The sequence below is a fragment of the Panthera leo genome, chromosome B4, assembly GCF_018350215.1.
Source record: "Panthera leo isolate Ple1 chromosome B4, P.leo_Ple1_pat1.1, whole genome shotgun sequence".
Classification (NCBI taxonomy): Eukaryota; Metazoa; Chordata; class Mammalia; order Carnivora; family Felidae; genus Panthera; species Panthera leo.
In genome coordinates this window covers 51075283-51097844 of record NC_056685.1, presented here as the reverse complement: position 1 = coordinate 51097844, position 22562 = coordinate 51075283, and the positions used below count along the sequence as shown (strand labels likewise).

At 33.8% G+C, this 22562-nt stretch overlaps 1 protein-coding gene across 8 annotated transcripts in view; it reads right to left on the bottom strand.

Annotated features, from left to right (window-relative positions):
• PIK3C2G (phosphatidylinositol-4-phosphate 3-kinase catalytic subunit type 2 gamma) overlaps positions 1-22562 on the bottom strand; it is a 347337-nt gene that overhangs the window by 313782 nt on the left and 10993 nt on the right. For 6 of the 8 annotated variants that reach the window (XM_042945912.1, XM_042945916.1, XM_042945915.1 and 3 more), the window contains exons 2-3: positions 8291-9049; positions 2757-2839 (exon numbers count right to left, since the gene is read on the bottom strand). In XM_042945912.1, coding sequence (XP_042801846.1) covers positions 2757-2839; positions 8291-8968 — 761 coding nt within the window. In that variant the 5' untranslated portion in view covers positions 8969-9049. Of the gene's footprint in view, positions 1-2756; positions 2840-8290; positions 9050-13614; positions 13649-17470; positions 17597-22562 lie in introns of those variants that run through there. The other 2 variants (XM_042945913.1, XM_042945914.1) reach the window with 2 other exon arrangements.

Sequence of the window (22562 nt, the reverse complement as noted above, 5' to 3'; positions counted from 1 at the left end):
GTAGAATGTAAGCATATACCCATGTGATGTATCATAACTATCATATATTATTATAGCTGAATCCCTTTTGATTCATGTTATTACCCACATGTAGAATATAACATAAGATTATTTGCAACTTAGGTATTTAAAATGCCTTTGATTATGAATATGAAATTATGTTTTTTGTTAATTGTTCAGACAGCTAAATTTTGTAGTGCTATTCCTGAAGAGAACGTTATACGTTCTGTGTGTAGAATGTATGTCATACATTCGATGTAATGTATCAATAGGAATTACATCCTTAGCATTCATTCACTTTGTGCAGCATTAAAGTAGTGCCATGCTCACTGAGATAGCTTAATTTCTATGCTGTTAAATTCCACAGAAACAGCCCCTTCTTGAGGGGCCTGAAAAATGAAAAAGTGCATGGGCTGGTATGTGCCAGAATCACCTATTTCTGAGTCCCATCCTCATATTTGCTGATTCAATAGATCTGTGGAGGAATCTTCATTTCCCCTGCTAACAGTTTTCCAAGTAAGCCATTACTGCTGCTGCTCCATAGCTACAGTTTGAAAACCCATTGTTCAGGATAAATATTTGGGCGTCTCTCCTCTCTTATACCCTAGGATAAAGATCTAGACTCCAACATCTGGTGGAGGAGTTTCATGATTTAGTATTCACCATATGATAGGATACTATTCCATGCATACATGATTTAAGTTTCTCCTGTTTTTCAGGAAATAAATTTAAAATGCAAATTTATGACCTATTCACTCCTAAAACTTTGCTGAGCATCTACTGTGGCCAGAACTTTGCATATGCTATGCCATTTGATTGTATTTTTTACAAAAATATGACACATTGCTTGAAAGATGTGGCTTAAAAGCATGTCAAAAAAAGAAACCAGATCCAATAAGTTAGAGACTCTCTTTAAAGGGTATATAACAGGAATATTGCAAACATTTTAGGTATGTTTAAATATTAAATAAAAACAGACTAAACTGGATACATAAATCCATTCTATTATGACCCTCTTAAAAAACCTGGCTTTCAAACTCAATTTGGTCTTCTTTTGAATTAAGAGGGGTTGGACAGTGCCTAGTACATAGTAGATCTTCAATATGTTGTTGTTGGATGAATAGTATGTGTAAAAAATAATTAGGCATTTATAAATTTAATCATTTTATATATGAGCATACATCAAAAAGGATTATTGAAAACCAAGATAAGTATGTGTAAATATAACCTATCTCTTCCTTTCACTACACTAAAGTTTATTATTATTTGGTCATCTGTTTTAGTTTCATGGTTACTTTGAAAGGAACCATTGAGAAAAATTACATTTAGGAACTCAGAAAATGCACCATGAGCTAGTGACAAACCATCACATAAAGTATTTTGTGTCACTATTACATCCACAAGAAGACTTCATCTGAGAATATTACATTATGTTAAAAAAGGAAGTGATGGGAAGGACTAGTAATAAGTGTTTTGTCAATGGATTTATACTGAGTGATATCTTGTGATATTAAGATGAGCTATTGCTCATGCTTAATGGGTAGAAATGATCATATCTTAGATTTAAAATGTCAAGTTCCTGGCAATGCTTGTCAGTTTGTGACAGTGAGTAGTTTATTCCTAAAAGAATCAATATTGATATCTTTAAAGATGCTAATTTAGCAATCCAAAGAGTCATTTTATTTTATTTTTCTGTGAGCAAGAGTGAGACATTAGTTATTAAATATTTTCATGGATTTGAGCTCCTAGGTTTAGTTTAGTTTAGTTTAGTTTAGTTTTTTTTTTTTTTTGTCTGTATGCCTTTCAGTTCTTCCAGCAGGGTTACAGACTTTTTAGGACAGAGACCTTGCTTTTCTGTTGGTTTGTTCCACTTTTGAATCTTTCTCATGCATGGACTTGTTATTAGTCATTCAAATAGCCTTTAAATTAATTATTAAATAAATGATTCCAGTCTTTAGTCCCAAATGATCATTTAGCAGGAAGCTGCTATAGCTGATAAATAAGTTAAAGTTTATTTATGTGTATATTTATTATTTTTATAGTAGCTATAAATAGATAAAAATTATGAGAAGGAAAATGCATGAATTTTTCAAAGCTTTTGGGAACCCTAGCAGCAGAAGAGATGGGGTTATATAAATTTTAACTGCTAATAAGAAATTGGTCTTAAAAAACAGAAGCTAGCTTTATATTATAAGTTCATTTTAAATAAGTAAAAAGGGGACCAGTGATGTTTTTGTAATATCCTATAATGAACAAATTAGTTTTTCAATGGACAAACACCCATGCATTTGTTCATTATTCTGGAAATTCATTCAAGGTAAGATTGAGTTATTAAAAGGAGGGCAGTCTCATCATTCTAAATAGTATATCCCAGGTAGGAAGGATAAATCTATGCTAATTTGGGATAAATCTATGCTAATTTGGGAGCCAGAGAAGTCAGTCAGTTATGCCATTAAATAAGAAATTAATTCACTGCAAACTAAACTGTCAACAAATAGCAAGGGCAGGTCTGAAATTATTAAACATTTAACTTTAACTGAATTATCAAGAAAATAAAATGATTTGACTAAAACAACAAAAACAATACTAGAAGTTAATCAATGAACTAATTTGTCATGAATTTATATTTTTCACTGTTAAAATATATAAAACTTTAACATTTTGTATTCAAAATTAATCAGTTCAGTGCTGTTATAAAATAGACAAATTTATGCCGGCACAGAAATTTCAAAGTTTCATGAAATAGCAAGACTCACTTTTTTACTTTGTCGCAGAAGGAGGCCAGACTCTTATTACTGCCTTGAGGTACTTCAACCAGCTGAATAGAACAACCTGTCAGCTTAAAATAAAAACTGTCAAATTAATATAGTTTGATGTGGAGAAAACATTAATACAATTCTACATTTTTAATTTTGTTTTAAAGAGTCTGTCCGAGGGGCACCTGGGTTGTCTCAGTGTTTGACTCTTGGTTTCGGCACAGGTCAGGAGCTGGCATATTTGTGGGTTCAAGCCCCACATCAGGCTCTGTGCTGACAGCCTGGAGCCTGCTTGAGATTCTTTCCCTCTCTCTCTGCCCCTCCCGCACTTGTACTGTCTCTGTTTCTCTCAAAATAAATAAATAAACTTAAAAAAAAAAAAAAAGATTCTGTGCGGAAGGAAGAACTTCCCGTCCTATGGTCCTTCTAGCTGGATTTAGAATCAGATTGACGTGAGACAGATTAACAGGAGAAAATCAAATTTAACAGGCATATATATGTATGTATGGGGAATCCACACAGGAAATTCCAAAGACAATGAGGCAACTTGAAGCTTACTTGAGCTAAAGAGACTGGTAGGAGTCTGTGAACACAAAGGGGAGGAAAGCCATTCACAAGATGAAAAGATGTGTTTGAAAACAAAGGTTGCCTTATTTTCTAGATAAATTCCTTGGGTAAAGGGGAGTCTCTGTTAATAATTCTCTTCTTTCCAATGTAAATTCAGGCAGTTATGAGGGAAGCAAAGTTTTTCCTGCATCTGCTGTGTATTTATTACTTTCAACTTGAAATAAACTTTATGCCCAAGTGGCACATTTTGGGTTATCCCATCGTACATCCCTTCAATTCATTCTGTATTTATTTATCATTTAATTAATTAATTAATTAATTATTTATTTATGTGGATTTTTTAGGTGAGGTAATGCATACAGAAAAATGCATGAGTCTTAAATAATATAATTTAAGTTTTGAGGAATGTATACAACTGTGCTATCAACATCACAATAAAAATATAGAACATTTCCATCACTTTAGAAAGTTCCCGCACATCTCCTTCTATCAAACTACATTTATTTGGTAACTACTATTCAGATTATTCAGATTTCTAACATCATAGATTAAGCATGTGCCCTCCTTTCTGGTTTCTTTCACTTAAATGATATATATTTTTAAATTTTTCTATGTTGTCACACATCAGTTCTTCATTTTTTATTGCCAATTAGTACTATTCTGTTGATGAATATTTCACAGTTTCATAATTTGTTTATCCATCTTCCTGTCAATGGGCATTTGGGGTGTTCATAGTTTTTATAAGGAAAACTATTAATTTTTACATACAAGTATGTATAAGGACCTGTGTTTTATTTCTTATGAAAAAATCCATAAGTGACTCCGTCAGAAGGTGGGTACATGATTAACTTTAAATGGAGTAATTTTTGTTTGTATACATTGAAGCTATTATTAGGTACATAACACATTTACATTTGTTGTATTTTGTTGTAATACATTACATTTGTTGTATTTTCCTGATGAACCTTGTTGTCATTAAGAAATGACCCTTTTCTTTTTCTAATAATGCTCTCCCTTGAACTGTACTTTTTCTGGTATTAATTAATAATAATAATAAAATAAAGCTTTTTGTTTGCTGATCAAAGGCTAAATCTTCTGTTTCATTTATTTTCAACTTATATGTGCCTTTCTTAAGTTCATCTGTTGTAGTAGTAGTTACATTTCTTTTATCTAGTTTGTCAATTTTTCTCTTTTACTTAGAATGTGTACTCCATTTATGGAGTATATTTATCGATATTATTGGATTTAAGACTGCCATATTCATTTTTGTTTCTATTTGTTTATCATTTATTTTTCTATTTTTACTTCCCTTCTTTTTTGGTTTATTTGATTTTGTTTTCTTATTTAATTCTGTTGGATTTTTAGTTTTTCTTCTCAGTATTATTTTTTTTAATAGCTATACTTAGAAATGACTATATGCATCCTTAACATATCATGGTGTACTTGGAATTAATACTGTACCAATGCAGTTAAAATGAATGTAAGAATTCATAATAGCTAATAATGTTTACCCCTCCCATCCTTTATGCTATTGTTGTCATGTATTTTTCATCTCTCTATATAAAATAACTCTCAGTTAAATGCTGTTGTTTGCTTTAAACAGCTATCAAAATTTAAAAGTAGTTTTTCCTATTTACTAATATATTTACCATTTTTACTGCTGTTTTTTCATTTTTAGATTCCATCTGGTGTCATTTTCCTTGTATTCAAAGCATTTTAGTATTTTTGTGTGCATGTTAGCTGGCTAATTTCTCTCAACATTTGTTTATATGATATCTTTATTTTATTTTATGTTTTGAAGTATATACTCAATTGATACAAAAGTATAGATATACATACATACATATATATGTATATATATTTTCTGTGTGTATAAATATGGATATATATCCTTTAAAATGTCATTCTATTGTTGGGGTACCTGAGTGGCTCAGCTGATTAAGCATCAGACTCTTGATTTCGGCTCAGGTCGTGATCTCACGGTTCCTGAGATGAGGCCCGCGTTGGGCTCTGTGCTAACAGTGCAAAGCCTGCTTGGGATTCTCTTTCTCCCTGTCTCTCTCTGCCCCTCTTCCACTTGCAGGCATGTGCTCGCTCTTGCTTTCTCTCTCTCTCTTTTCCCAAAATAAATAAATAAACTTAAAAAATAATTTTAAAATGTCATTCCATTGTTGTCTTGCTTCCATTGTTTCTGATAGAAATTTGCTTTAATTCAGATTATTGTTCTGCTGTGTGAAATGTTTTCCCTCTCTGCTCTCTTTTATGATTTTCCTTTACCTTTTGTTCTCAGGTATTTGAGCATTATTTGTCTACATGTTATTGCCTTTGTATTTACTCTGTCTGGGACTTGTTCAGCTTCTTAGATCTATAATTTGGCATTTTATACCAAATTTGAGAAATGGTCAGACCATTATTTCTTTAAGTTGGTTTTCCTATTTTTTCTTTTCCTCTCCGCTAGCATTCCAAAATTGTCCATATTATCAGCTTCCTTGCCACATAAGTTTGAGTCCTTGCTCATTTTTATATAATCGTTTTATTTTCTCTTCTTTAGTTTGGATAATTTTTCTTAGTTTTCTTTCAAGTTTACTATCTTCCTCTCTGTTATCTTCTATATGTTTTTAAGTACACCTAGTGATTTTTCCATTTCAGATATTGTGTTTTCAGTACTAGAAAATGCATAGTCTTTATTTTTTTGTAGTTTCTGGCTTCCTCTTGAGATTCTTCATTGGTCTACTCATTATGTCCATCTTTTACTTTATCTACTTCAACAGTGATAACCACCTTAAAGTCTCTGTTAATTTCAACATCTGAACTATGTCAGGATCTCTTTGAATTGACTGGGTTATTTTCTTGATTGTGGGTCAAAATTCTCTGCTTCTTTACATATCTGTGCATCTATTATTATATGTTCAGCATTATAGATGACACACTATAAATTGTGTTGTCTTTTTTACAAAGTATACGATTTTTCCCTGGAAGGCAGTTAAGATCTTTTTGGTCTCTTTAGCCTTTATTTTATTTTTTGTTAGGCCATATCTATTTTGGCAGGTACAGCATTCACTCTAGAGTATATGTTTAACACTCTTAAGAGATAGCTTTGGGTATGGGGTGCCTGGGTGGCTCAGTTGGTTGAGCGTCCGACTTTGGCTCAGGTCACGATCTCACGTTTCATGAGTTCAAGCCCAGTGTCGGGCTGTATGCTGACAGCTCAGAGCCTGGAGCCTGCTTTGGATTCTGTGTCTCCCTCTCTCTCTGCCCCTCCTCTGCTCATGCTCTGTCTCTCACTGTTAAAAATAAATAAACAAACATAAAACAAAACAAACAAAAAGAGATAGCTTTGTGTAATCTCAATCGAATGCCTGAACTACTACTCAGCTCAGTGTCTTCTCTTGCTAGGTTAGAATTAGAATTTATACTACATAACTTGTACTTGTGTGTGCTAAACACAATCACTTGTCCAAAAACCTACAGTAAATCTCATACAGGTTTCTGACTCCCGTCCATTGCATACCTCCGCTGGCACTCCGCATGGAACTGCAGGCTGTGCCTGCTCAAGCTTAGCGATATTGCTGCTCAGACTGGGCTTTACTAGCCTGCTCTGCAAGCAAGAAAGTGCCCCCATGAGGAAGTGAGGATGATGCAACACTGCGGTGTTTATCAAAACGATAAACTTTGGTAAAGTTGACCTCAAGGACTGTGTCCTATACAGCCTTTTGTTCAGTATCTGAAATCAGGAGAAGTTATATTCTAAGTTATATTTTGCTTTGATCATAAATAGATGTCCCTAAAATTCATTGACTTAAAAATTTTTTTAATGTTTATTTATTTTTAAGAGAGAGAGGCAGAGTTTGAGCGGGGGAGGGGCAGAAAGAGAGGGAGACAGAATCTGAAACAGGTTCCAGGCTCTCAGCGGTCAGCACAGAGCTCAACGCAGGGCTCGAACTCATGAGCCATGAGGTCATGACCTGAGCCAAAGTTGGCTGCTTAACATACTGAGCCACCCAGGCACCCCAAATTCACTGACTTTTAATTCAGATCAGTTGAGTTGCTACCTCCTCTCAAGTGCCTCAGAATTAGGTATTTCCTCTCCTGTGAACTCATTCTATCTGTTATTTTACTCTGTTGCCATTATTTGTTGGCAAGTTAATTTGAGCAATATGCTATTTCTGAATTCAAGTGTCATGTCATTTCTTTGCATTCATTATGCCTAGTATATCATGTATATTTTAAGAATATGATGGTTGTTGAATAAATGAGGAGTCCTTTTGCTTCACCCTGTAAATTATAGCTGCAATAATGTTTCTTTTTTTTTTTTTTTACTGTTTACTTCCAGTTTCGCTTGTGTCTAGACTTAGTGTAAGCAGAGAAATATTCAAATATTATACAAGAAACTCTGTGGTAACTAAATTGATTGGAGAACTACTGATGAAACCATTAGGATGAAGTGCACAATTATTGCTTAATTTCCTACTCTTGGAATGATCCCAATAGATGTTGCCTGCCAACAGCATAATTTAGGAGTCTCTGGGTAAAAGGACATTTTTCCTACCATAATGATATAAAGTTTTAATTTATGACAGTATGACTCAAAAATATCAATCAAATGAGATGTATGTGTTTTTTATGTATGCATAATAATACAGTAAGAATCAAAATTACTTTCATCAAAATTTCCAATTATATTTTTTATCAAATAAAATGTAAGGACTGTAACACTTTATTTAGTTTTGATGAAATTGGAACTTTAAAATGATGTACCATTTTAATTTTTTTCTTCAGAAAAAGTCATTAATTTAGGAACACAGAATTTGTGAATAATAAATTATTTTTTTACAAATAATATCAATACGTTTTCCTATTAAGGTGAATGACCCTCATTACCAAATTAATCCAGTACATTATTGAATGATTCTTTCAGATTCTTTTTTTGTTTTTTTTTTAGGCCAACATATGTTATACATACATACCTCTGTATTCTCTGGCTGTGTACTTTCCCAGGTCCTGGGTGGAAAAGAACCTTCAGAAAGCATCAGAGAATGTTTCACAATGTTCATATTTCTACTTCTTTTATTCTCTTCTTTTGGCATGAAGTCAGTTGAGAAGGATGGATATGTAGAAGGGATGCTACTTTCAAATCCTATGTGGTAGTTATGATTTTCATTTTCTGATTCTCTCTGTGAATTAATTTTATCCAGACTAGTGGATGATGGAGCTGAAATATTTATTCTGTAATCATCACCACCATGATATTTTCCTATGGGGTTTCCACAAGAGCTTTGTTTGTTCATATTTTCAGGATTCGGTAGCACAGAGCGCCTAAAACCAATTACTGGTGTTTTCCCAGCTTGGTGACAGGAGAGTTCTGAGGTCTGAGAAGTTAATTCATTCAAGGGTATTTGGTGTGTTTCATGTAATGAATGCCTTCTTGAGTCCCAGTTTGGTGCATGGGGTACACAAACAGTGTTTTCTTCAATTTCACTCTGATAGAATGGAATTTTAATCCTGATCTCATCTACTAGCTGATCAAAACCCAGACTGACGTGGCTAGGGAAAAAGGACTGATTTACAGAGTGAAATTCTTGGTGCTCATGCTGCTCTTCGTGTGATTCACTGGTATTTAGATCTGTTTTCCAACAATATGCCATTTTTAATTTTATGTAACTGAGAGGATTGATTCTGCTCCAGATATTGACTTGGTGATATTATGAAAGATGATAGGAATTTTCCTAGAAAAAGCATAAAAGAAAAAAAATTCTTCGATTAATTAGAAATAAAAGAACCTGCAAGAAAGGAATATGATGAATAAATATAAACAATTGTTTTGAAGCTTCTCCTTAGTAAATGAAATGATTCATGAATAATCTAAAACTCCATTAGGTCTCACAACATTAAAGTCTGTTGGGGGACTATTGACTTTAGATTTGTGAAACTCCTATAAGCAAAAAAATAAGTCCATGTGAATTATGACAGGAATTATGACAGGAATTTCATGAATCAATCAAAAGTCAAGGGGAATCCCTTTGAATTCCTTTACCTACTGAAGATCTAGTCATCATAGAATCATTATCTTCCTCTGTATTCAATCATCTACAAGCACACTAGCATGTTAAAGTCTCTTATTAGCTAAACAGTCTCTTTGATGAGCAATTACTCCATTCCTAGACATAGTTTTAACTTTTTTCTTCTTTCTATAACCAATTATCTTGTGGGTTGGCTAGACTCTTTCTTCCCCTTCCCAAAACTCTTTAAACAATTGCAGACTTCTTTCAACTTCTCCAAAGTGACTTTTCATTAAATTCACCAAAAACTTCATGTCAGTAAATTCGGTTGACATTTGTCACTTTCTATTTTAATTTATCTCTCTACAATATTTGATTCCATTCACTATGTTTCTCATTTAAAAATTTCTTGCTTTCTTACTTGGACTCTCTCTGATACTACACTCTCTGAATCCTTCTGTGTTTATTCTTTCTCAAAGACTCCTTTGCTTGTTATTCACTTTGCACCTGACCCTTGTCAGAGCTTCTTTACTTCTCAATTATTCTCTCCTTCTAAGTTATTTCATACTTCCTGTGGTTTAAAGTACCATTTCTATGTCAGTGGCTCCAGCCTTGACTATTTTTATTACTACCTTCTCAATATTTTCCCTTGAAAATTTTTTTTAACCTCCAAAAGAAAGTCTAAAACTTGGATCATAGTCATCCAAAAACCTGCTCCTATTCCAGTGTTCTCTGTGATGGAAAATGACTCGACCATCAACTCAGTTGCTCAGACCAGAAACCAGGGTTTCATCTTTAACTCTTCCCTCATTTTTATTCTTCAGTATAAAATTAACTGCCAGTTCCTGTAGGATATCTTGTTCTCTCTGTCTACCACCACCACAATCTTGGTCTAAAACTTTTATCTTCTCACCTGGAATGTGGCGTTATCTCTGAAACTACTTCTACATTTTCTGTATCCATTCCTTGTGTCCTATAATCCACTTTTTAATATTTTAGTGATATGTTTAAAAGACTCACCAAGTATCTCCTCTGGGTATAGCTTTCCAGTGGTTTTCGTGCTGCCTTAGGATAACCTCTATAGATGTTACATATGTAAGATTTCTCTTTCCCATTAATTAGATCATTAGACCATGTAACCTTTCCCACTTATAGCTCAGTACCTAGTACTTTGGTTTACTCAGTAAACCAGAAGTTTGGTTTACTGCTTATTTGTATTTGTTGAACAGATGATTAAATAAGTTAAAAAATTATAATTGAGTTATAAGAAAATGAAATTAAAAAGTATTTGTGTCAACTCATATGAATTAATTCCTTTCACTTTTATGAGCTTATTAATTCCCTTAATAATTATTTATATGTGTTAAGAATAAAAAATGTTAAAGGATAATTATGATAGTGGTTCACCATCAGATATGATTCTTTATTAGTGTTTTGCAATGGCAACTGAATTTTTTTCCTTTAGTGCTAAGATTTACTTAAAACTCATAATCCCCTAAGAAATAAGTGGATTAGATTTATTGTACTACTTTGCTCAAGAAATTGAACTGATATATTTGGCAAAAAATATTTCAGTTCAATCCAGTCAAGAATTGAACTGACAGGTTTGGGAAAGACTTTTAAGAGATATACACTTTTAAGAAGTGTATAGAATGAAGTGTTAACCAAAAAAAAAATCTATAAATTGTTATTCTAAGCTATCCTAATTCATGGGTCACATTATCTAGCCACAGTCTCTTTTTCAGTAATTGCCATTTTTTAATCTTCACATTAGTAGTGAATACTATGGTTCATTAAAACAAATGAGACTCCTTCATCTGTCTCTGTCATGGAACTCAAGATTGTCATTGGTATGAATTTAACTCTGACAACCAGAGTCAATATCCTGTTACAGTCTTCCTTAGACCAGCCTGCTCTATCTTAGCTTAAATATGATAAATGTGGCTATATTAAAGTGACTTTAATAATGTGACAAATAAAACCCAAACCCAGCAAAAGGAAGGGAATAAGAAAGATTAGAACAGAAATAAGTGATACACAAACTAAGAAAGCAATAAGACAGATTAATGAAACAAGGTGATAGTTCTTTGAAAAGATCAGCAAAAAACAAAATCACTAATGAAAGAAGAAAAATAACAACAAACATTACAGAAATACAGTTGTAACAGAATGTTATGAAAATATACATGCCAACAAATTAGACAACTAAGAAGAAATGGATAAACTCCTAGAAACATATAATCAAAAGTAAAGAAAGAAGAAATAGAAAATTTAACAGACCAATTACCAAAAATGAAATGAGATCAGTAAACAAAAAACTCTCCAAAAAGAAAAGTCCAGGACCAGACGGCTTCACAGCGAATTCTACCAAACATTTAAAGAAGAGTTAACAACTATTTTTCTCAATCTATTCCGAGAAGTATAAGACTTCCAAACTCATTCTGTGAGGCCAGTATCACCCTTATACCAAAACCAGATAAAGACACCAAAGAGAGAGAGAGAGAGGACTATAGGCCAATATCTCTTATGAATATAGATGCAAATATCCTTAACAAAATATTAGCAAACCAAATTCAACAATATATTTAAAAAATCATACCACGATCAAGTGGGATACAAGGGTAGTTCAATATTCACAAAACAATCAGGGTGGCTGGGCGGCTCAGTCAGTTAGGTGTCTGACTATTTATTTTGGCTCAGGTCATGACCTTGCAGTTTGTGGGTTCAAACCCCGCATTGGGCTCTGTTCTGACAGCACAGGAGCCTGCTTGGGATTTTGTTTCCCTCTCTCTCTCTGCCCCTCCCCTGCTTGCCCTCTATCTCTCAAAATAAATAAATAAAACTTTAAAAATATGAAAAAAATATTCACAAAACAATCAACATGATATGTCACATCAATAAGAGAAAGAAAAACCATTATAATCATTTCAACAGATTCAGTAAGAGCATTTGACAAAGTACAAAATCTATTCATGTTAAAAAAAACCCCTCTGCAAAGTAGGTCTAGAGGGTACATACCTCAACATCATAAAGGCCTTGTATGAAAACCCACAGCAGCATTGTACTCAATGGGGAAAACCTGAGAACTTTTCCCCTAAGGTCAGGAACAAAATAAGGATGTCCACTCTCAACATTTTTATTCAACATAGTACTGGAGACCCTAAGCACAGCAATTAGACTACATAAAGAATAAAAGATCCAAATTGGTAAGGAAGAGGTAGAACTCTCACTATTTGCACCTTACATGATACTATATATAGAAAACCCTATACTATAGTATAGAAAACCCTATACTATATATAGAAAACTCCACCAAAAAAACTACTATAACTGATAAATGAATTTAGTAAAGTAACAGGATACAAAATCAACAGAAATTGGTTGCATTCATATATACTCATAACGGAGAAGCAGAAAGTGTGATTAAGAGAACAGACCTACTTGGGGCCCTGAGTGGTTCAGTCAGTTAAGTGTCCAACTTCGACTCAAGTCATGATATAACAGTTTGTGGGTTTGAGCCCTGCATCGGGCTCTGTGCTGACAGCTCAGAGCCTGGAGCCTGCTTTGGATTCTGTGTCTCCCTTTTCTCTCTGCCTCTCCCCTGCTCACTCTCTGTGTCTCTCCATATCATATAAAAAATAATTTTTTTAAAAGAAAACAATCCCACTTACAATTGCATCAAAACCAAAAAATATATATCTAGGAATAAATTTAACTAAAGAGGTGATAGACTGTACTCTGAAAAATATAAAACACTGATAAAAGAAATTCAAGATGACACAAAGTAATGGAAAGACATGCCATACTCATGGGTTGGGAGAATATTGTTAATATGTCTGCACTCCTCGAAGCAATCTATACATTTAATGCAATTCCTATCAAAATACCAACCACATTTTTTTACAGAACTAGAAAAAGCAATCCTAAAATTTGTATAGAACCACAAAAGACCTTGAATATCCAAAGCGATCTTGAAAAAGAAAAACAAAGCTGGAGGTATCACAATCCGCGACTTCAAGTTATATTACCAAGCAGTAGTAATTAAAACAGTATGGTAATGAAATAAAAATAAACATATACATCAATGGAATAGAATAGAAAACCCAGAAATAAACCCACAATTATATGGTCAATTAATCATTGACAAAAAAAAAAAAAAAGAATATTCAATGGGAACAAGGCAGTCTCTTCAACAAATGGTGTTGGGAAACCTTGACAGCTACATGAAATGTAATAAAACCAAACTGCTTTCTTTTACCATACACAAAAATAAACTCAAAATGATTAAATACCTAAATGTGAAACCTGAAGTCATAAAAATCCTTGAAGAGAGCATAGGCAGTAATCTTTTTGACATCAGCTGTAACATTTTTCTAAGTATGTCTCCTGAGGAAAGGGAAACAAAAGCAAAAATAAACTATTGGGATTACATGAAAATGAAAAGCTTCTGCACAGCGAGGGGAACAAGTAACAAAACTAAAAGGGAACCTCCTGAATGGGAGAAAATATTTGGAAATGACATCCAATAAAGATTTAGTATCAAAAATATATAAAGAACTGATAAAACTCAACAGACAAAAAAAAAAATCCAATTAAAAAGACATGAACAGACATTTCTCCAAAAAAGATGGATAAACACACACAAGGAAAGATGCTCAACATCCCTCATCATAAGGAATATATAAATCAAACTACAATGAAATATCACCTCACATCTGTCAGAATGGCTGAAATCAAAACCACAAGAAACAACTATTGGCAAAGATGTGGAGAAAAAAAAAACACTCTTGCATTGTTGGTGGGAATGCAGAGTGGTGTAACTACCATGGATAACAGTATGGGAATTCCTCAAAAAGCTAAAGATGGAACTATGCTATGATCTAGTAAATACTGGATATTTACCACCCAAATACAAAAACACAATGGGGGTGGGATAGAAGGGAAAGTGGGTGATGGGCATTGAGGAAGGCACCTGTTGGGGTGAGCACTGGGTGTTGTATGGAAACCAATTTGACAATAAATTATATTTAATATAAAAAAATAAAAAAATACAAAAACACTAATTCAAAAGGATATATGCACCCCTATGTTTATTGTGGAATTATTTACAATAAGCCAAACTATGGAAGCAGCCCAAGTGTCCACTGATAGAGAAATGGAGTGGTATACACACACACACACACACACACACACACATGCACACATGTACACAGAGACACACACAGTGGAATATTTTTCAGCCATAAAAAGCATGAAATATTGCCATTTGTAAAACATGGGTAGTGCTAGAAAACATAATGGTAAGCAAAATAAGTCACTCATAGAAAGACAAATATCACATCATTTCACTCATATGTGGAATTTAAGAAACAGAACAACCAAAGGAAAAGAGAGAGAGGGACAAGCCAAGAAACAGATGTTAACTATGGAGAACAAACTGATGGTTACCAGAAGGGAGGTAGGTGGGGAATTTGGGGACATAGAGCATGGATATTAAAGAGTATACTTATCATGGTGAAAAAAAAATCAATGATAAAAAAGAATTAAATTTAAAAGTGAAAAAAAGGCAGCGCCTGGGTGGGTGGCTTAGTTGGTCAAGCATTCAACTCTTAATTTCAGCTCAGGTCATGATCTCACGGTTTCATGGGTTCAGGCTCTGTGCAGGTAGCATGTGGCATGGAGCTTGCTTGGGATTCTCTCTCTCTCTCTTTTTCTTTCTCTCTGTCCCTTCGCCACTCAAGCTGTCTCTGTCTCTCTCAAAATAAATAAATAAAAATTTTAAAAACAAAAAATTGTGATTTTCGCTTTATACATTAAAAAATAAAGTGACTTGTAATTTTTAGTGGCTTCAAAGAACTGATAGAGTTTTTTAAATTATTTTTTAATTTTGTAGAGCCATTAAAAGAGGTCTTTAAAGGTCTCAGTGGTCTGATCATGAAATTAAAGTTTCCTTTAGACTGTACCATTTGTTGTTAATAGTGATACCTAACATTTTTTGAGACCAACTCTGTGCTACTGCTCTATATACATGTACATGTTTACATGTATTAACACATTTATTTCTCGTTTCAACCTGGGATATTATTATTACTACTTAATAAATGAGAAAACTGAGGCACATAAAGGTCTCCAAGTTGTGTTTACAGATTTGTTATAACCAAGGATTAAAGAGAGGCGTATGGGGCTTCTGCACAGCTCAGCCAGTTAAGCATCCAGCTCTTGGTTTTGACTCATGTTATGATCTCACGGCCCTGAATCAGGCTCTGTGTTGACAGTGTGGAGCCTGCTTAAGATCCTTTCTCTGTCTCTCTCTGCCCCTCCCCTGCTCTTTCTCTTTCAAAATAAGTAAACAAAAACAACATCTAGAACATGGCTGAATTTAGACACTGCAACACAGTATTCAGCTCAAACTCTCTCTAATGAAAAGAGTTGAGAACTTTAAAATTTTTATTAATAGCAGTATTTTTTCAAGCATTTCTCACAGCACTAAAACTTGAAATGGGTTAGATGCCTCTCTGAAAAATCTCATCATCATGAGACAAAGGAGAATGAGAAATACTTACCTGTATTGAAAATACAATAAAAAAAACTTCCAGATTCACTTTTTCAATATTAAATTTGGTGACTTTAAGGAATTTCTAATAATTTTAAATCCCATCTTTACCAACACAATCAAAAGCTAAATTATTTCTTAGTTTATAAACAAATAGAAACATTATTTGGTACCAGCTGGCAATGTGTACACTCTGCATTATGAAGTAATGAATAAAATAATTGAAACTCATATACCTTGACTTTGAGGCAGAGCTGTACATACAGATTAGAAGCAATTACACCATAATTGAGAGAACATGGCTGTCGGTTTCTGATTCAAATAAACTCTTCAGAACCATAAAAAATATGTACAATAGGCAGAATAGTGCCTCCCCAAATATCTCCATGTCTTAATACGTGAAACCTGGGAATATGTTAGATTATATGGCAAAGAGAAACTAAGGTTGCAAATGGAATTAAATTTCTTAATCAGCTGACCTTAAAATAGGGAGATTACCTGAGTGGGTTCAATATAATCACAAGGATCTTTAAAAGGGAGGGAGAAGGAGCATCCCAAGCAGGCTCTGGGCTGTCAGTGCAGAGCCTAATGGGGGACTTGATCCCATGGACCATGAGATCATGATCTGAGCCAAAACCAAGAGTCAGATACTTAACCAACTGAGCCACCTCGGTGCCCCTCAAAGAGCCTGTAGAAAGAAGCTAGAAAGCAAAAGGAAACAGATTTTTCCCTAAAAAAGCCTCCAGAAAGGAACACAACCCTTCTGACACATAGATTTCCACGCAATGAGACTATTGTATTTCTGACCTACAGAATTGTATGACAAATTTGCCTTGCTTTAAGTAACTAAGTTTGTAATAATTTGTTACAGTAGCAATATAAAATCAATACAATGTGCAAGTTGGAAGCTGCTTCCTAATTGATTGGAAAATCAGAAACCGGAATTATAGCAGACAGCACAAAAATAGTCCTCTAGTCTTCGTTGGCACATTCAGCTGAATTTAAACAGGATATTTAAAAGATGTCAATCATGAAAACTTAGTTTACTGCAATTGCATATAACATTCCATTCAGTTAAAATTTTCAGAAATCAGTTTTCATTGAGGGTTAGTTACTCATTTGGCCTCAAGGAAAAAGTGCCAACAGAACTTAGGCACCTGTCAGAGAAAAGGCGGCCCCTGTCAGCTGTTTCCATTTACTAAATCTACAAAGGTATAGATATCATCCAAATAAGCCCAGTCTTGGGGTTACAAAACCCCAACAATGGGAACAAAAATATTTATTTTACCGAAGAACAAAGAAAATGTCTGAAAGTGTCTGATCTTGATTCAAAAACTTGTCTACACTACTGAATGAATATATCTATACAGGAGACATGAGAACGGTAGGGGAATTAAATTACGAGGTTGAAGAAAATGATCTTTATTTCAGAGAGCAAGTTGTAGCCATTGAAAATGTACCAGTTTTTAAGGTGTATATAAATGTCATGGAAGATCAAGATTGTGCCAACATAAGACATGTTAAAGTCCAATCAAGCCAAACCATCTGTATTTTCAGTAAGTTGGAGGGAAACTCTGCAGAGCTACGGAACTAACCTGGTTCCTGAAAAAAAACTCTTGGCTGTAAGGATGATCTGAAATTACCATCTTTCTTTATCATGCAGACACAGAGATGTTCATATTTTAGCTAGACATAAACTGGAACTTCCTCAGCTCACTTTGCTGTATAAATACAAATAAGACCACAATGAAATATATATATATATATATATATATATATATATATATATATATATATATATAAAATTTACATTATGTCTAGTTTGGAATTGGGTGATGACAAGGTAAACATCTTATTATTATCATGAGCTCTGATAGTATTTTCACCTAAGTGGAGACAAGAGGTGCTTCGGGAAAACATTACTTTCCAAAAGTCTCTATTAGGTGCCTTTTTACATGAATAATTGACATTTTCTTATACATATATAATCCTATAGAAGCCTCACTTCTCATTAGACTGCCTAAAGCTTCTTGTATACAAAAAATTTGAAGCTGTTTTTTATTTATTCTTGTTTTGGGGAGATATTGACTTGAATAAATGAACTCATTTATTCATACATCTACAGATGACCCTTGAACAATGCAAGGGTTAGGGATGCTGACTCCTCCTACTATTGATTAGAAGCCTTACCAATAACATAAATGGTAGATTAACATATATTTTGTATGTTACATGTATTATAACTGCATTCTTAAAAAAGCAAGCTAGAGCTAGGCAAATGTTACCAAGAAAATAATAAGGAAGAGAAAATACATTTTCAGTACTGTACTGTACTTATTACACAAAAAGTTTAAGTCCTTTGTTTAAAAAATGAATCACCTGTCAGAACCTACATCAATATTGTCTTGTGTAATACAACACACTGTAGATGTTATACATGTTATTAACACTAGACATCAAAAATAAAAGATAATGTGAAAAATTCATATTTTTCTTCTCCCGGATAGGACACTTTCAACTACATTAAAAACCTTCCCAGGCAGATATCTTTTCTCCTCAGTGATTTTCTTACTGCCATCTGGGAGCTGCTCCTTCTTGATCAGCAGAAGCTGCTTCTCCCGTTATCTTGTCATTTTTTTAAAGACAAACTTATTTCTAAAATTATCAAACCATCCTTTGCTGGCATTTAATTCTCCAGCTTTAGGTCCTCCACCTTTCTTTTGCCTTAAGTTGTCATCTTTTGCCTTAAGATGACTTTGCTTTGTCTTGAGTCATATTAGACATAGCAATATATATTGCCTATGTAAGGCATATAAGTATGCCTGTCTTTTAGCAATCCTGCTGCCACATAAAAGCTGAACTTTGAATATGAGATAAAAAAATATGTCACAAAAAGTGCCAAGTTTTTGTGTCTGCTGGTGTAGCTTCAGTCATGATTCACAAAGTTTCTTTCATTCTTTTTTTTTTTTTTACAGTAGTCCATATATTGGGTTCATTTATTTCAAAATGGTGGGCACCTATAGCTGTAGACCTCCATCTATAATACATATCAAGCAATTCAAATTTTTCTTGTAATGTCATGACTGTTCTCTGCATCTTGGGAGAAATTCCAGCATCACTGGTGACACTTTGTATGGGCCCCATGGTGTTATTCAAGGCTTATGATATTATACTAAACACGATGAAAAATATGTGAGAACCTCAAAAGATCACTTTTTACTGCAATATGCAGTTTACTGGAGAGACCAATTACTCACGTGGAAATGATTAGCATCACACGGTATTTTAAGTGGATATTTGCAACACTTGAGCTCACCACTATAGCAAGAGGAAGTGGCTATGAAATTATTATAGTAATACTGTGTGTAGTATAGTTAATTTTATGATTTAATATTGTATCTTTACATTTGTTTACATTTCTCTCAACTGAATAGAGCCATGTGTGGTTTGTAAGTGTGTGTGTGTAAATTTTGATAAATTTCGACTTTTTATAATGGATTTGTGAATATATTATGGTAGTAAATAATAAAAAATACCTATATCTACATATATTTTATGCATTCATAAGATGCCTAATTTTTTCTTATTTTTTCATCATTCCTAGGCTATGCAGCTCAACTGTGAATTTTTCCAAATTGTCACAAATCTCCAAAATTTTTTCCAATGTATTTATTTTTAAAAAAATCTGTGTATAAGTAGATCCATGTAGTTCAAACCTGTGTTTTTCAAAGATCAACCTATTTACTCTTTGAAGATTTAATTGTTCAGTACCTGTTTTTTAAGTATATTTTATCTTAGGCACTGTACAAAACACTTAGAATACAAAAATGATCAAACACAGCTCTTACCCTCAAGTAGGTAAATTGTGTCTAAATTTATAATACAAGTTTATAATACTATACCATGTGAGAATTACTTTAAAAAACACAGGCCTCATTTTATTTGGGGGAATTTTATGTAGAATACTGTTAAGCTTATTTTGCCTTAGAAAAAACAGAAGTAAAATTCATGAATAACATATTTAAGACTTATATATTGGGTATGTTTTTATTTACATTGTCCAGTACACCAGAGATAATTTCTTGCAAGTCATTGAGACCTGGTTTCAAGCATGTTTTGATTCCTAAGTATTGTTAAAATTTTAGTCTTAAACATGATAAAGCAGTTGAAGCAGTAATTCATTCAATTCCTCTGAGTGTATCTTAAGAGTAAATAAGAGAATGAAAACTATGTAATGCTGGATACACAAATGAGTAATTCTAGCATCCCCAGTGCCCTTGAGATAGAATCAGAACTGAAGGCATCAGAATGAACTCATGAAGTTTTGTTTTTTGTTTTTGTTTTTTTAATCTTTCTCTCTCTTTTTCTGTCTCTATGTATCTACAGCTTTCTTCCTTGGAAAGGCCTAGAAAAAAATGTCCATCTCAATATCAGTGAGCATCCCTAACATCCAGATTGTGATACTGAAATACTACCCACTGAAAGAGAGTAGGGCTACTTGGAGGACCAGCTGATTTCTGATTTAGAGAATATATAAGATGAATCTAAGAGATCCTATTATTGTAGTTAGTAAGGAAGATATCAGAGAATACAAGGGTGTACCAATAGGAAGTGAAAGCCAACTTGAAAAGGCTCCCATTGGCCAATAAGTGCAATAACTGAAATGGATGAAAACATACAAAACATGTTTAAATGCATGCATTCATAATGACACACATACACACACAACTAATTAATTGCCTTTGTACAACATAGGGTTAATAGAATACACCGTTAAACCATTTGTTTTGTCTTTTTTTATATGAAATAAGACTGAATAAGTAATAGATGAGAAAAATTTCTCCTTGTAGAAGTATTGCAATTAATAAATGAAGAATGAATGATAAAATTGTGTTATCAATGGTTTACAATAAGTCATGAATTATTAAATCTGGGCGTCAAGCATCAGTGGATGCTAACATCACAAAAGAAGGCAGCCAGGCATTTTGTACCCTCTGATATAGAATCCAAAACTACCATAAAGAAGTTTTGCAAATAACTTAACCATAATCTATCTGGTCAAACTTTTGTATCCAATCACTAGTGCTCAAGAAACACAGAAGACAGAGGAACAAATTAAACTAAACACAGGATAGAAATCGATATAGGAAAAACAAACTAGTTTCTTCAAAAAATAAATTACAAGAAAAAAAGGAATGCAGATGAAATGCATTAACAACAACAACAACAAAACTGTAAAAATATACCCACCCACCTCTTCCAAAGAAAAAAAGGCAAAACAACACTATATACTTTATGTATATACATTTGGATGATGAGACTATATAGAAGAATATAATGTGATAGCAGAAGAGTGTTTATTTGTGGGGAGAGGAAGGATATTGTGATGGGGAGGTGCATGGAAGGCTTTATGGGTGGCAGGAAAGTTTTGTCTCTTGACATGGAGGGTGGTTAGAGGATTATTCAACTTATAATAGCACACTGAGTTGTGTGTTTGCTTTATATCATTGCTGATACCATACATTTTAAAAAAGAAATAGGTAGCTTGAATTTTTAGATATGTGGAATTTGTGGAACACCTTGGTGGCTCAGTGGGTTAGGCCTCTGACTTCAGCTCAGGTCATGATCTCATGGTTCGTGAGTTTGAGTCCCCATTTGGGCTCTGTGCTGACAGCTCAGAGCCTGGAACCTGTTTTGGATTCTGTGTCTCCATCTATCTGTCCCTCCCTGGCTCGCAATCTGTCTCTCTCTCAAAAATAAATAAATATTAAAAAAATTAAAACAACATCAAAAAAAAGGTATGTAGAACTTGAGGATTTATATAAAATCTAACCTAAGATTTTGAGTGAATATTTGTGCATATAGTTCTTTAATTCAGGAGGTAATTTTTGCATTTGAAACCACGAGCCTTGCTTAAGGAGGATTTAATTATTTAAGAAGAGATGTAATCAATCAGAAAATGGTATCCTGATGTGGGAGACAACCCGTATTTAATTAATGGACCCCAAAAGTAGAAGTACAAAGTAGTCTGAGAAGTAGGGAGAAAACCATAAGCCACTATCACCTCACTGTGTCCACTTCTGGTACTACAAAGAGGGAAAGAAGTGAAAGGCAAGTGGCTCCCTTCTAAGAACCTCATTGGGTGGTGGCACATGTTTCTTCTCACATCCCTTTGCCTGAATAAATAACTGCAAGGAAGGCTGGGAAATGTGGTTCCTTATTCTGTTGCCGTGAGACCAGAAAAAACAAAACAAAAACAAAACATGACTGTTTTATTATTAAGAGAAAGAAATCATCTTATTTAGAACATTCATGATGAAATGGTTTTCAAGTTCTCTGGGAGGCCTGGAGTTAGAATGCGAAATGCAGACACTCAACCAGGTGCACTAGGAGCAAAAGTCCCTAATAGATGTGGAGGAACAAAGTCAGTGGATGTCAGTTAAGTAGGAGGGACATAGGCAGTAGAACAAGATGTCACAGGGTTCTGAAGAGTAGAGTTGAAGTATGAACTGTTGTTTAAGTATAAAGCATTAGAAATGAATGACCTGTAAGGCAGTGGCTGTCTGGTGAATGTTAACCTTGCCTCCTGTTCTTTGGTATGTGGGGGGTGAGAGAATGAACAGTTTCCAGAGGAGGGCTTCAAAGAAGCAGGTCGTTGGGGAGAACCAGGTTTCCCTTTAGGAAAAG